A 14,647-nucleotide genomic window follows, 5' to 3' on the forward strand; every position below is an offset into this window, starting at 1 on the left:
AAGTTGTTAAACGGCTCACGTTAACCGAGCACGCATGTGAGCTCCTGTTGTGCTAAACTAAGTCACCTTTATTGTCACAACACTGTGAGCAAATCTGGCTTAACAAAACAGAGGAGAGACAGCTAAACAAGAATTAGGAAGGAGTCACATGGACGGCACGGTTCACTGCCTCAGTGCTCACCAGAGCCAGCGCTGTCCCGGGAGCCTGACGGGGGTTAGTGCACTTGGCCCCCACGGCTCCACAAGGGAGCCACATCTTCCCTCTTCACAGACGGGGAAATGAGAACACAGTAAGAAGCCTGCCCAAGGTCATGCAGGCTTGTGAACAGTGGCATGTGGGTTGGGTTCCACAGTTACTCCCGCCCCCGAGGCAACCTAGGAAGCTTCCGGATGGCTGTGGCTGCACAGACAGACCTCTGCGGTCTGGCCTCAGTGGTTCTCCTCACTTCCAGGTCTCTCAGAGGATGCCGGCCCCGAGCCCTCCCGTGCTAGGGTCAGCTCCTCAGAGGACCCCGCGAGGCCTCTTCTAACACACAGACCGCACCACGCTTCCATCCCGCCCCGGCAGAACACGAAGAAGGTGCGCTGTCTGTGGCCGGGGGTCCCTGCCCCTCCCGGGGAGCGAACTGCTGGTTCAAAGGCCCACTTACTGACTCTGGGTCACTGACCTGAGGGCATGTCCAGCAGCAGAACCAAGTCAGGTCCAGGGTTCTGGCAAAGTCACAGTGACGATAAAAAGAAGGCAAGGAAGCAGACCTGCCACCTTGCCTGGGCCCGGGAGGCGGCGAGGCCCTCGCAGCAGCTCCACTCCAGCATCCCCAGGAGGATAAGAGGAAAAGCTGAGGGAAGGTTCTGATACTTCGCTATCGCCTCTGTCAGTTTTGTTAACTTTTAGAATAAAGTAAAACCAACTTAACTCGTTAACATATGTGACCAAGTTTAGATCGAGTTCTGATCTGTTTCCCCAAAAATAGCTCGAATCCAAACATTCCATTCTCCAAGGCTGGGGGGACTCCAGACTCGGTGGCCTGACGTGTGGTGACCCTGCTCTTTCCCATCAGGGGCCTCAGCCCGGGACTAGGTTGACCTCACCACTCAAAGTCATGGTCCCGGTTGGTCTCACTCCCAAGAGCCCCCACCCAGCCCCCGGGGCCCCAGTCCTCTTCCAAGCAGATACCACACAGCATGCCTAGGTTTTATTACAGAAGACTCCATCCAGGATATAAATGAAGTTACGAAGACCACTTTCCAGTTCTAGATTTCTAAATCTTTATTCTCTGGCCACCCAGGAACATTTTCGTCTCTCTTCTCTGTCGCCCCATCCCAAGTAACAGCCTACACATGGCAAGCTGACAGCACGTAATGTAAATCCAATGGCTTTCTGCCTATTTTAAATAATAATTACTACTTAATATTCACACATACACACATATTCCTATGCGGATGTAAGAGTAGAGAATTATTGAGAATTGGGAGCATCCTTCTCTTTTTGAATCACTACACTTCCACGGATTACTTCATCTGAAGAGGGAAAGATAAATTATATATAACTTTCATAGTGGTGATGTCAAAAAGTAACCCTCTCCACGCTTTCATTTTAAATAGAAAGCTAATATGGCAGAAGAAAAAGCAAAGTGGGAAAGAGGGGGGGGGGAGGGGGGAGGAGGAGAAGATGGAAAGCACACTCACGACTTTATCAAAGACAACGGTGGTGGTAAAATACTCATAACAGTGACAGCACACAGAGCAGCCCAGTTCAGGAGGCAGACCGTATTCTCACTCCCATTATCACTCCCAGTCAGGAAGAGGTTAAGTGACCTCCCAAGGTCAGGCAGCCAATAAATCAACTAGCTGATGTGTGTAATCACTGAAATCCTGAGCTAACACAATGGCACAGAAATGCCCTGGATGTTCTTAAAAATCATTTAAAAAAACTGAGGGAAAGTATGGCCTTGTTCCTGGAATGAAAAATTAAAGAAAATAACACATTAATACATCTCAGATCTGGAAGAGTTTAATGGCAAATAGTTGACACACACTCAGCTGCTTCTCCAAACGTGTTTTCCTGGCCAGGCCAGCAGCCACAGCCCCTCTCCCCTGAATGCAGGAGGGAAGGTGTCCTTGGTGACGAAGGGACAGGACCCCCACACGCGGAGAGCCCATGCACGGCCTCTCCCATGAGGCCGCCACCCCTGTTTATATTCTCTTGCCCCAAAGAGTGATTAGGAAGCATTTTTGAAAAAGGGGTTCACTATTTCAAAACATTAAACTTACTAAAATCAGGGAGGATTTTTTTTCTCACCTAAACTGGGCCTTGATATTGCTAGGGCTTGCAGATCTGGTTTGTATTTCTTTCTCTTGTTTCTCCCTCAGGATCCTTTCAGCAAGCAGGAAGTATGTGGCCGTGATGTGGTTGTACCTGTTGGTTTCCAGGGCTCTGAGGAAAAGAAGGGGGAACAGACACAAGCCACGTCAGAGGGTTTGCTTTTTTACAAGCAGAACTGATTTTTTTTTTTTTTTTTTTTTTAGGTACAAGCAAATGAAATCCAATGCCCTAGAATCTTTAAAATTATGAAAAAACACAGACAAGAGGGAAAAAAAAACCCAAACAAGTCATTATTTAGATCACTCCTGAAATTCTAAAAAATGACTCCATAAAAATGTTCAATTTGTAAGAAAAATAAAAAATGCTGATAGCTGCCGAGCTGGGTGTCAGTTTTCCACACATAAAAAAGGTAGCAAAGCTTTCCAAGAATGTATGTGTTATCCAAAAATGTAATGTGTGTGTCAAAGTGTTTGTTTTCATTAAACTGGTTCACGTGCTCCCATCAGAGTAGGAAATGGCAGTGCGTATGAGACACTAATATCAATCAGAAAAATTAGGACAAGTTTTTATTTTTACACTCTTTGCATTTATTGGCATTTTACACACTAACGAATTGTTAATGTATCTGAGAGCACGTCATTAGCCTCCTCTTTGAATAAAATCAACGTATTCATTCCTCCACTTCAAAAGAGCGCTTGGAGTACCTAGTCTGGGCACGCACCGTGCGGCCAGGGGCTGTCGCGGCACACGCACAGGGCACACGGCCACCCGCTCTCCTGCAGCCGGCCTGGCCTGGGAACTGCAAGAGTGCGCGAAAAATGGTCTACCGGGCCCAGAAATACATAACTGTACTTCGCAGAAACTTTCCGTAGTAGAAAATACACAATGAACACTCAGGAAAGAAGCAATACAGCGACTGCTTTTCACAAAACGAACGGGGTTGCGGGGGGAAGGGTCACAGCTAAGGGGCTGGGCAGGCTGAGGGGCCACTCTGAAGAGCCCCCTGATGCAATTCAGGGCTCAGAACGACTTCTTGGAGTGGTTTCCTAAGCGGAGTACCAGATAAGGACATTGGCCTGTGTTCGGGGAACCAAAACACGTGTCTTTGAGTTGAGGAGTCATGCTCAGGAGGAGGCGTGGGCCACACGCGAGACCTGAGACCAGCCTGGGGGAGCCTTGGGCCTCCCTTTCACCATGCACGTGCCCACTAGTGGACAGGAAAACAGGGTCACCTGACCCAGTGAGACTGCCCTTCCCTTCGGATTTCTCATTGAATTTACAGGAATTACAAATTGTTCTAAATGATACCCCTGCATGTATTTATTTAAGCTAAGAACATTAAGCCAATTCAGCCAGATACAAAGAGCCTTCTATCCACTCAAAATGAAAAATCACTTTCTACACATTCCTAAAGCGAATGTCCTTGGCAGAAATAGCAAGTGTCCTGCTCTTCCTGTTCATTTAGGTCATTAAGTAGCCATGGATCAATCTGAAAACTCATAATGCAGCTGGCTATCTGTAGAAATGTGTATTTACACCAAAATTTTGAACCTGGTCTTTTTTGTTTTGTTTTGGGTTTTTTGCCCCCCAGAATATGTCCTCTTTCCATCATACCTGTTTCATTCAACAGGTTAACCAACTTTTGATTGTTCATTTGTGGAAATACTTCATAATTTTCTAGACAGGACCTCTTATAGGAACCAATCATTGCTAAAACAAAGCAACAGCATCTTTATATTATCCCTAATTCCACATTTCTTAGGTTATTAAGACCTAGCTTTGGTTTTAAGGGATTTAATTAACAACTCTGTATCTTGTGGGTTCCAGGTTGCTGTGGCTCTGAAGGGCCAGAAAGTATCACAGCACGATGCAGCCAGTGACGATACCCAAGCCACCAGGCACGGCGGTGGCCCACTAAAATGTTACTTACAACAATGTGTGACTGGCCCCATAAGACAAGCCCTGATTTAGAGGCTGTGGTCTGCCCCATTCTCCCTGCCCACTGTGGGACCAGCGTGAGACACGGCAACAAAGAGGATACTGCTGTGGATAAGACGTGCACTGGGATGCACAAGAGGCTACTCCAATCCCCCCTGTAGGAAGCGAGAGAGGCCACATTACTCGCTGACACCGAGCAACGGTTCACTCGTTCACTAGTACAAAAATAAAAACAATAAAACAACAAAACCCATGAGACAGGCACCGGGCCAGGAACTCTAGAGATAAATGACATAACCCCCGCCGGCTGGGAACTCTACCCATTACGGTGGCCACAAGCCCTGGCAAGTCAAGAGGAGAGCCCATTCCACGAATCCTAAACCCATGGCCCCATGCGCACGAGTGCCGACATACTCCACAATGGCGTCTCGGTCCGCTATGTCCCCGAGCACCATGCGCTGAATGATGCTGTTGTGTTCCTCCTCTGAGAGGTTTTTGTATGACACCAGGGGGATGTTATACTTTGTGGCTGGCGAAGGGTCCACTCCTTGAAGCCAAGGATGATTCTCAATCTCTTCCAAGGAGGCCCTTCTCTTCGGATCTCTCTGTAGCATCCGTGTGATCAGGCTGGAAAGGAAGGTAAGTTCACTGTTAGAGCAAACTGCTGGAAGGGATTAGTAACGGTGGATTATTTTATTCATCGGAATTGTTCCCTACATTTAGACCATCAATTCCATTAGGTTCACCGGTGGTGGTGGTGGTGGTGATGGTGGTGTGGCAGATGGGAATAAAGAAAATTCAGCGTCATCAAATTAATAAATAGAAAAACACAATTGCCGGAAATACTGACAAGCCGAACAGCTTCCCATCATCTACAATTAACTCTAGGTATCAATATCTGTCCTTGATTAACTGTGGCTTAGCGACATACCAGAACCAGCTACGATGATCAGCAATGACACACAGGATAGAGTGCATGAGCCAACTTCTGCTTCCGGAAAAATGAATGACCCTAAATGCCACATGCATCTTGTTTAAAATGCACCGTGCTGGCAAAATAGTAAATGCACACATACATCAAGATGGAAGGAAGGGGTACTCAGGTAAAAATGGAGTCAAAGCGGGAGTCTTAGGAGGCGAATGACAAAGCTAGCCTTTGACCTGACTGCTTCTGCTTTGGGTTAGAAGGCTACAGTGAGTGCATAAAACAGAAATATAATGTGTAGGGCCTACTGAAGGCAGGGGGCACAACTAGAGCCCTCGTAAGGAGCTGGGATCCCAGCTTCTGTTGAGAAATGAGAAACAAATCTACTGCTAAGATAGCAGGCAGGAAACCTGCCTGCCTCGACACTGGCTGTGGAGGCCGGGCATGGAAATCTAAGAATTTCTAGCCACAGGCGGCTCCTCAAACATGCCACATGTTTGTGGTCCAAATTAATAATATGTGCGTGGAACACACAGGGAAGAAGTTAATTTAAAGTGATTTTAAGCTGGAGGTGCTCCTGGGCTCCTACAAGAAGGAAATGCAAACGCTCTCTGTAGCAATGGAACTGGAAGAACTCCCCACACATTACAAAGAATACAACCTCACAGTCAAAAAATATAAAAGAAACAAGCACCTGTAGCAGGAACAAAAAAACACACAACAGCAAAATCAGAATGCAGTCTTCAAATACTGAATTTTTCAGACACAGACTGTAACTGTGTTGAGTATGCTTAAGACATGCAGAAGCCTATCAGATTCTGTATCTCCCCCTCTCTCTGCCCCTCCCCAGCTCACACTTTGTCTCTCTCTCTCAAAAATAAACAAACATCAAAAAAAAAAAAAAAAAAGACATGGAGAAGCCTTGGGGCATCTGGATGGCTCAGTCAGTTAAGTGCATGACTTTGGCTCAGATCATGATCTCACAGTTCATGGATTCAGCCCCATGTCAGGCTCTGTGCTGACAGCTCAGAGCCTGGCACCTGCTTTGGATTCTGTGTCTCCCTCTCTCTCAAAAATAAACACTTAAAAAAAAAAAAAAAAAAAAAAAGGTGGGTGGAGGGGCCTGGGTGGCTTAGTAGGTTCAGCCTACTCTTGATGTCAGCTCAGGTCATGATCTCATGGTTCCTGAGATCAAGCCCCGCATTAGGCTCTGCACTGACAGTGTGGAGCCTGCTTGGGATTCTCTCCCTCTGCCCCTCCTCTGCTCTCTCTCTCTCTCTCTCAAAATAAGTAAACATTAAAAAAAAAAAAAAAAAAAAAGCAATGGACAATTTTTAAAAATTAGGCATAAAGAGAATTAGAATTCAAAGACAGAGCCAAAGAAATAACCCTGCATTGGTGGACTAAGAGGTAGAAAATATGAAGGTTAAAAGACATGGGGGACAAGAGTGAAAATACCTAACGTACATCTAACCCACGTTCCAGAAGGGAATGAGGGAATGGGCAAGAAACTGTCTTTGAAAATACAGTGGCTAAGGATTTTCCAAATTCATGGAAGAAAACAAATCCTGATCCAGGAAGCCCAACACATCCTAAGCAGAATGAACAGAAGCTCTCAAAGCAGCCTGAGAAGAGACAAATCACCCATGCACGAACAACAGGCGGTTGAACGGCTAACTTCCCAATAGCAACAAGACCTATCAGAAGGTGTGGAACAACATCTTCAATAACCTGAGAAAGATCACATGTAACATAAAGCTATCTTCAATGAAAGACTGAGAAAGCTGATCACCAACAAATGCTCATCAAGGAAATTCTAAAGGGTATAATTTTGGCACAAGAATGTGATCCCAAGTAGAAGGATATACAAAGTTCTTATGAAACATCTGGGTAATTCTAAACAATTTTTTAGTACATATAAGAATACTGTCTAATTTGTGGAGTTAAAAAAAAAAGGTTACTGAAATATTGAATGATACAGTATTCTAAGGATTTTGGGTTGTTTGGGAAGAGAATAAACATAAGGATTAACTTTCAATTTTATTAAATTAAGTATACAAACATGTATGTGTGTGTTAAAACAGACTATAACTTCCAAGCTAGTTGAAGGGAGAGAGCCAAATAAGGTGAAAAAGAAAAACTTCCATCAATCCCAAAGAAGAACAGACAAAAAGAAGGAAAAAAAAAAAAAGAAAAGAAACAGAGAAAAGGAGGACAAATATGAAGCATATAAAAAGAACATAAATACATCTACATCTTTCAGTGAACACAATAAATATGAACGGGAAACTCTCTGATTAAAAGACAAGAATGCTTAGATGGCTCCGAAAACAGCTCCCAGCTGTTAAAAAAAAAAAAAAAGATGTACTTAAAACGAAGATGATAAAAGGTTTATTTAAAGGAAAAGAATGGAAAACTATATAGCATACATAAATGCTAACCAAAGATGACAGGTTTGGCTAGCTAAAACTAGATAACACAGACTGACTTTAAGGCAAAAAGCATCATTAGAGATAAGGAGTGATACGTAAGTTCAATTCACTGGTAAGATACAACAATTCGCACCTGGTAACATTGCCTCAAAACAATCAAATAAGAAACTGACAGACCTCCAAGAATAAAATCTACCATCACAGTGGAAGAATATCTTAGTAAGTGATAATATCAAGTAATTAATCAAAAAACTCAGAAAAGATGTATGTAATTTTAAACGGCATGATTAACAAGCTTGATCTTAAGGTATATAGAACTGACCCCAACAATTGGAAAATATACATTCTTTTCCAGAACAAAAGGATCCTTTACAAAAATTGACTCCATGCTATGCATTAAGCAAGCCTCAACAATTTGAAACAAACAAAAAACTAGTTACTATATAGACTATATTCTTGAACTACAATGCAATTAAGTTAGAAATGAAGAACAAAAAGCTAATTACAAAAACTCTATACACTTGGAAATGTAAAACTCCCTCCTAAAAACTTACAGGTTAAATAAACCATTTGAAACTAGAAAATCCTCAGAACTGAATAACAGGTCTATAAATCAAAACTAGTTAAGATGCCAGAAAAATGGTGCCAGAAGGCAATTTATATAGCCATAACTCTGACATTAGAACAGGAAAATTTGGGGCGCCTGGGTGGCGCAGTCGGTTAAGCGTCCGACTTCAGCCAGGTCACGATCTCGCGGTCGTGAGTTCGAGCCCCGCATCGGGCTCTGGGCTGATGGCTCAGAGCCTGGAGCCTGTTTCTGATTCTGTGTCTCCCTCTTTCTCTGCCCCTCCCCCGTTCATGCTCTGTCTCTCTCTGTCTCAAAAATAAATAAATGTTAAAAAAAAAAAAAAGAACAGGAAAATTTGTGAGCTGAGTATCCAACATAAGGGGGGGGGGGGGACGAAAAGAGGAAGAATTAGCCCATGAAACAGGTAGAAGGAAAATAATACAGATAAAATTCACAACATAAAACAAAAAATACAAGCAAATTAATAAAGATAAAAGGCAGTTCTTTGAAAAAGACTAATAAAATGAACAAACCTCACGTAAGACTTATCAAGAGAAGGCAAAAACTATCAATATTGGAATGATAACATGCAACATCCCCATTGATCTATACACTTTACAAATATAATCAGAAAATATACTTAAGGCCAGTAAATTTGAAAATTGACATAAAATGGACAAACTCCTTAAAAAACACAAGTTAGCAAAACTGATATAGGAAAAAGCAGAAAAATGAATGGTCCTACGATTACTAAAAATAATCCCTCTAGGAGGGAGAAACAGAAGGCTTCTAAGATATTACTACTGTTCTATTTCTTAAGCTAGAACAGGTTCTACCACTGTCACATCATTAGTAGCTGGAGAAGCCAGTATCTGAATCCAGAGAGTTTGAGTATGTAAATTCTTAACCATCCACCACACGGCTTAAGATGGGGCTCCACTTGGAGAAAAGATGTCTCAAGCTATCAGATTTTCTTACCAGCTGATGGGAAAAACTAAACTCTTTGCTACTACAGCAAAATCCTTTAAGCAGTAGCTACAATCTCAGCTGAACTTACTTAAAAATATCACTCATTAAAAAAATAATAATACACACACACGCAATGTCAATGAAATACTGAGCTTCTAACAGTTCTTTTATATTTGTCACTACGTTTATCATAGAACTATAAAGTACTCTAAATTCCAAAGAGTCAACTTGAGTGTACTTTTGTTTGCTGGCTTCCCACGGTCCTATAAACCAAAACAGAGCTCTTCTGTCGACTGGGGAGAGTCATGTTGTGAATAAAATCACGGGACACCTTCTGTAACACCAAAATGGTGTGCTGGTGGTTTCAGGATGGGATATTTCAGGATGGAATATGCCTTAACTTTTCTCTGGAATTTAAAGTAATTCCAGGTGGTCTTGCTTTTTTGCTGATGCAAAAAGAGAAAGGTAGTTCCCATGGTAATATCTTCATTTCAAGTGAGTAACTAGCATTCTTGGAGGCTGAAGAGGCATGCAATGGATTTCAAGAAAACAAATATATTTAAGAAACAGACTAATACATTTTGTACTCTACTATCAAATTTCAAGTCATATTCTGGGTTGACCCCCCAAATACACTTAACAAGAACAAAATATCAAGTTTGAAAATTAAAAGAAACCCAGATGCTCAGGTGCTGAAGTCACCTCAAATTTTTTTGACGTGTGAATAAAATAAAACTTCTGGTTTTTATATGAGTACTTAAGTTTCCACATTCTTTTTTTGTTTGTTTTTACTTACTCTTTACACTCTTTGGACACATGGGATGGTACTGTATATTTGCAATCCATAATCATGGTCAATGTCTCACTGTCATTGGCCTCTTGAAAGGGTGGCTGTCCACACACCAACATGAAAAGGATCACTCCCAGACTCCAAATATCTACAAATTAAAAGACAGACTGTTAAATATTGGACGAGTTAGAAAACCAAAAACACTAAGAAGAGCAAAAGTAGACTAACAACATTATTTTATTTGAATAGTGAAAAGCATTTATATCTCAAAACAATAACAACAACAACAACAAACATTTAGGGAAGAAAACTTAAGCCCCAGTAAGGCAGGGAAGGTATCTGTCTTGTTCACTGTTTTTCTATTCACTTCAGCCACAGGGTGAATGGTCAATAAATGTTCAACAAATTAATTCATTTATTCATCAGTTAATGGCAAGAACATCAAGTGGAAAGTAACAATCAAGGTTCCCAAACCACTGGACAACCGACTGCTGTTTTTCTCATGACATTATTTACCAGAGAAAAAACTATTAACACTCTGAGACATGAAACGGATCTTGCCTAATATCACAATTATCTCAGTTGTTCTTTACCTCGATCCTGGTTAGAGAACCAGATAATGTTAAGTCACAGTCACAGTCATTTTATAGTTAAGAAAATTAAAATTCAGAGAGGACAGAACTGTTTCTGTGTTGTCAATAAAGAAAAAGACAGGTTATATATTATTTCCAAGGCCAGAGCTAGGTCTGAACGTGTAAGTAACCAGGAGCCACACTGTGGCTTAAAAACAGCAGAGGCTACTTAAATAAAGCACTGGAAAAGACAGTAGGTTTTCCATCACCGTAAGTATTTCAGCAAAGGCTGAGCAACTGTCTAACATTCTACATAAGACATTCCTGTACTGACTGTAAGTCTGGACGAGCTGACATCTGAGGACCCTCCCAACTGTAGCATTAGATTAACTCCCACAATAACAAATAACCCCCTACACTTCTTGCCATTAAATAACAAACTCACCAATCAGTTCGAAAAATGATGGCTTTTCAAATGAAAAAAGGAGGACTCCATTTAGGAAGGATAGCACAAATCATTCATTCATTCCAGAAACTAAAGTACAGACATGCTACATAAACATTCATATAACAAGAGATGATGAATTCAAGAAGCTTTCTACCAGAAAAAAGGCCACCACAAAGAATGGAGAGGCAAGCCACGTGGACTTTGTCACCACATCTGTTAATACTCAACTGCTATTTTCACTTAACCTTAAACACTCAAACTAATGAAGGATCCATATTATTTTCCAGCAGAATTATAATTTGTTAATAAAGTATCTTTTCCTTCGTCCAAACTAAACGAAGAAGGCATTAAGGCAGAAACCCAAAATTATAAACACTTGTGACTTTTTTGTATGTATACGATAAATTTTACTAAGGATGCTTCAGTGGAAATTAGTGAAACAGATGGAAAAATCTACTAAAATTGAAACATTACATATGTAAGAATGAAAGAGACCTAAAGAGCATTCAGTCTGAACCTTAAGCTCTGCAGTGTCCCTAAGAGGCCTGCCTGGCATTGCTTATAGGATGCATGAATTATGTGACCTACCGCCCCAGGACAGCAAGCTGGCTCCACTCACTGACCCACATTTCTTTACCTTGATCTTGGAATGCAGAGGGCCATCCCCGTGCAAAGTCCAACAATCTGCATAATGGTGGCTAGCTGCACCTGCTCTTTAAACCTCTGGTGAGAAGAATTTATAATCCCAATTCTAGTTGTAACTTACTAGGAATTTCAAAGGAAATTTACCTAGTTGATGGTTAACTTAAACCCTCTTTGAACAACCTGAACCTGCTATTTTGGGGGGTCACCTGCCCCAACTCCCAAGCCACTACTGTGAACAAGTGGCAATTACATTTATTCTCCTTTAATGCAGTGCCCCTCCCTCTTTTCACAAAGCAGTTATATTCTAGAAACTCACGATAAAGTAAACTCACCTTTTCAATGATGTTCACTACACAAGGAGGGAAACACACCACATTTTTTTTTTTGGTTCGTTTATTTTATTTTGTGTTATTTTATTTTTGGCTATCTCTTCTCCGAAGAAGGGAAAGGGATTTTAAATGGCTCGCAATAAAAATGCATAAAAATAAAAATCAGGGTAGTTAAAATAAAAACTTTCTTCTGTTGTTCAAATATTGACAATGTCTGAGGTTACTACTATAACCAAGCCTAACCATTAATACACATGTATTTGAGACACACTAAATTCGTCTTTCCATATAAATCCTACAAAACAACAATTTGTATAAAATGAATCTGGTTACATTATTTCTTCTACCATCTCGTATTTCAACTGTGAATGAACTAGTTTGTTTTTTAGCTTTTTACTTTTTCTCTATGCTAAATTGGAGATGATCTGACAGTGCAACTACACAAGGCTTATGTTTTAAAAGCATAAGCAATAATATAAATATCAACTAATAATTACCCCAAGTTCTTATCAGGTTAAAGAAAACTTTCGGTTAAATATCAACCTCAACAGTAACAAGGAAGTCCAATTCTTTGGAAAGGTTCTCTGCAGGATCATTTCTCCAAGCAAACTCACACACTCCACTTGCTAGGAAGTGGTGCACGATCAGAAGAGTAAAAGAAGAAAAATAACATAAGTATATACACCGTTTCTACTGCTTCCGGTCAGAGATCAAATAATTTCTGAACATGCAGATGCTGAATATTTGAGAAATGTGGAAAAATAATTCTATGCCTGGTAGTCTGCAAAGCTAAGTGACATCAGGCGAGGCATCTAAACTAGACGAGAACAGCAGTGCGGTCAGGGGGACAAAGTTTTAGAAAGGGCAAATGACCCTCTCACTGGGACAACCTGATTATTCGCGGGGCCGCTTATGCCATTTATTTATTTTCCCGACTTTTAATTTCTCTTCTTATTCTACTGTCTTGGAATGATTTTACTTTTCCATCCTAAGGCCAAAGGAAAGAGATAAAAAGTCACTAAGTAAACACAAAGTGGTATGACTTTAGCCAAGTGATTTAAACGTGTTTCTCCACTGTTCAATGGGCACAGTAGCAATAACGCACTTCCTCTTAACGTTGTTGTGGGTATTAAACAGAAAACTCGAATGCGCGCCGAGTATTCGGACAGAGCCCAGCACACATTCTAAGGAGGCTGCAATGCCTCGCCCCCACCCGTCTGTGTTGGGCGGGCACTGCTCCTGAGCACAGGGGACACAGAGATGAATGGGGGACACCCGTGCCCTTACAGGACTCCCAATTCACTGTGAGAAACAGACGACAGATAGCTCAGAAGGCACAAAGCCAACAAGAAACACCAGTGGAGATGAGGGGAGAGGAACAGGAAAGGCCTCTTGGTAATACAGCTAAAAAAGGTGGTAATTCATAATCTTGGATTCCCCAGGACAAGACAGGTGGTATCACAGGGCTAAGAATGGCAACAAGAAAGATTATCTATTACTTTCCCCTCAAATGGGGGAGGGAGTTGGCACACATCTTAATAAAAATTCCTTTTTTAAGATTTTTAAATTTATTTATTTGAGAGAGAGATTATGTGCTCATGCGTAAGCAGGGGAGGAGCAGAGGAAAGAGAGAGAATCCCAAGCCGGCTCCGACGCTGTCAGCACAGAGCCTGATGCGGGGCTCGAGCTCACGAACTGTGAGATCATGACCTGAGCCAAAACCAAGAGTCAGACACTTAACTGACTGAGCCACACAGGCACCCCTAAAAATTCATTTTTGTATTTTAAAATATCTTTTTCCATTAAAAAAAACTTGCTTATAAAACTACACACTCCCGAGGTATAGATCATAGACTCAGCTTGAGATTCGCCAAGTCTTTATGGGGGATGGATGGAGGGAGACAGGTGAGAGAAAGAGCATGGAATGGGGATTTTCTATTATTTTTTATTTTTTTTAAATGTTAACGGAATTGTTTATTGTACACAGGTTAACAAATATCAGCCATCTGAAAAATCAAACTTAATGTTTTGACTTCAGACCCAGGTATAGGCCCTTGGTTAAAAAAAATGGAAAAAGAAAATATTACTTAATACATATAGTTCTTCTGGTTAAAAAAAAAAAAAAACCTTCCAACTTATGGAACCGTGGGAAGGGGTGGAAAGATAATGAAGTCCTTGTTAATATAAAGGCTGGGAGTTACTGGTCTCCCTCGAGCTGCCAAAAATGAGCAGTGAAGTCTCCTTTAGCTGCTAACATTCAGTAGGTCAACTGTCATAACACAGTTTAATTATGCCATTTCTAGGGTTGGAGGTGGAGTTTAAACTACAAAGATCATTTTAGGAAGGCTAACAAAAGATCAAAATGAAAACAAAACAGTCTAAAAGAACATACTAACAATTTGAGGAAACACTACTGTCAAAGGGTGGGCGGGGGGTGGCTGGAGGGTGTCATGACTGCTGAGAGGTCTTCTAAAAAGTCACTTCTGAAGTGAATTATCTAGAGACCAAAAAAAAAAAAAAAAAAAAAAAAAAGAGCAGGGATTAGAAAGTAATAAAAATGGGAAGACCAGGAGAAAAGTTCTAGGCAGAAACCTCTATTTTTTTTCTTCTCACTTTCTTTTATCAGTGTAGCCATCAGTCACGAAAGCAGCAACAGAATGTTCTAAAACCACTACAGACGAAGTATGGCACCTTTCACGACACCC

General features: G+C 41.3%; 1 protein-coding gene across 6 annotated transcripts in view; it reads right to left on the bottom strand.

The window, feature by feature from the left end:
• Positions 1 to 14,647, bottom strand: part of SNRK (SNF related kinase) — a 59,947-nt gene that overhangs the window by 5,539 nt on the left and 39,761 nt on the right. For all 6 annotated transcript variants that reach the window (XM_047875074.1, XM_047875073.1, XM_047875078.1 and 3 more), the window contains 3 exons: positions 9,955 to 10,096; positions 4,679 to 4,891; positions 2,303 to 2,437 (listed from right to left, as the gene is read on the bottom strand). In XM_047875074.1, the coding sequence (XP_047731030.1) occupies positions 2,303 to 2,437; positions 4,679 to 4,891; positions 9,955 to 10,096 (490 nt within the window). The remainder of the gene's footprint in view (positions 1 to 2,302; positions 2,438 to 4,678; positions 4,892 to 9,954; positions 10,097 to 14,647) is intronic.

Source organism: Prionailurus viverrinus, chromosome C2, assembly GCF_022837055.1.
Source record: "Prionailurus viverrinus isolate Anna chromosome C2, UM_Priviv_1.0, whole genome shotgun sequence".
Classification (NCBI taxonomy): domain Eukaryota; kingdom Metazoa; phylum Chordata; class Mammalia; order Carnivora; family Felidae; genus Prionailurus; species Prionailurus viverrinus.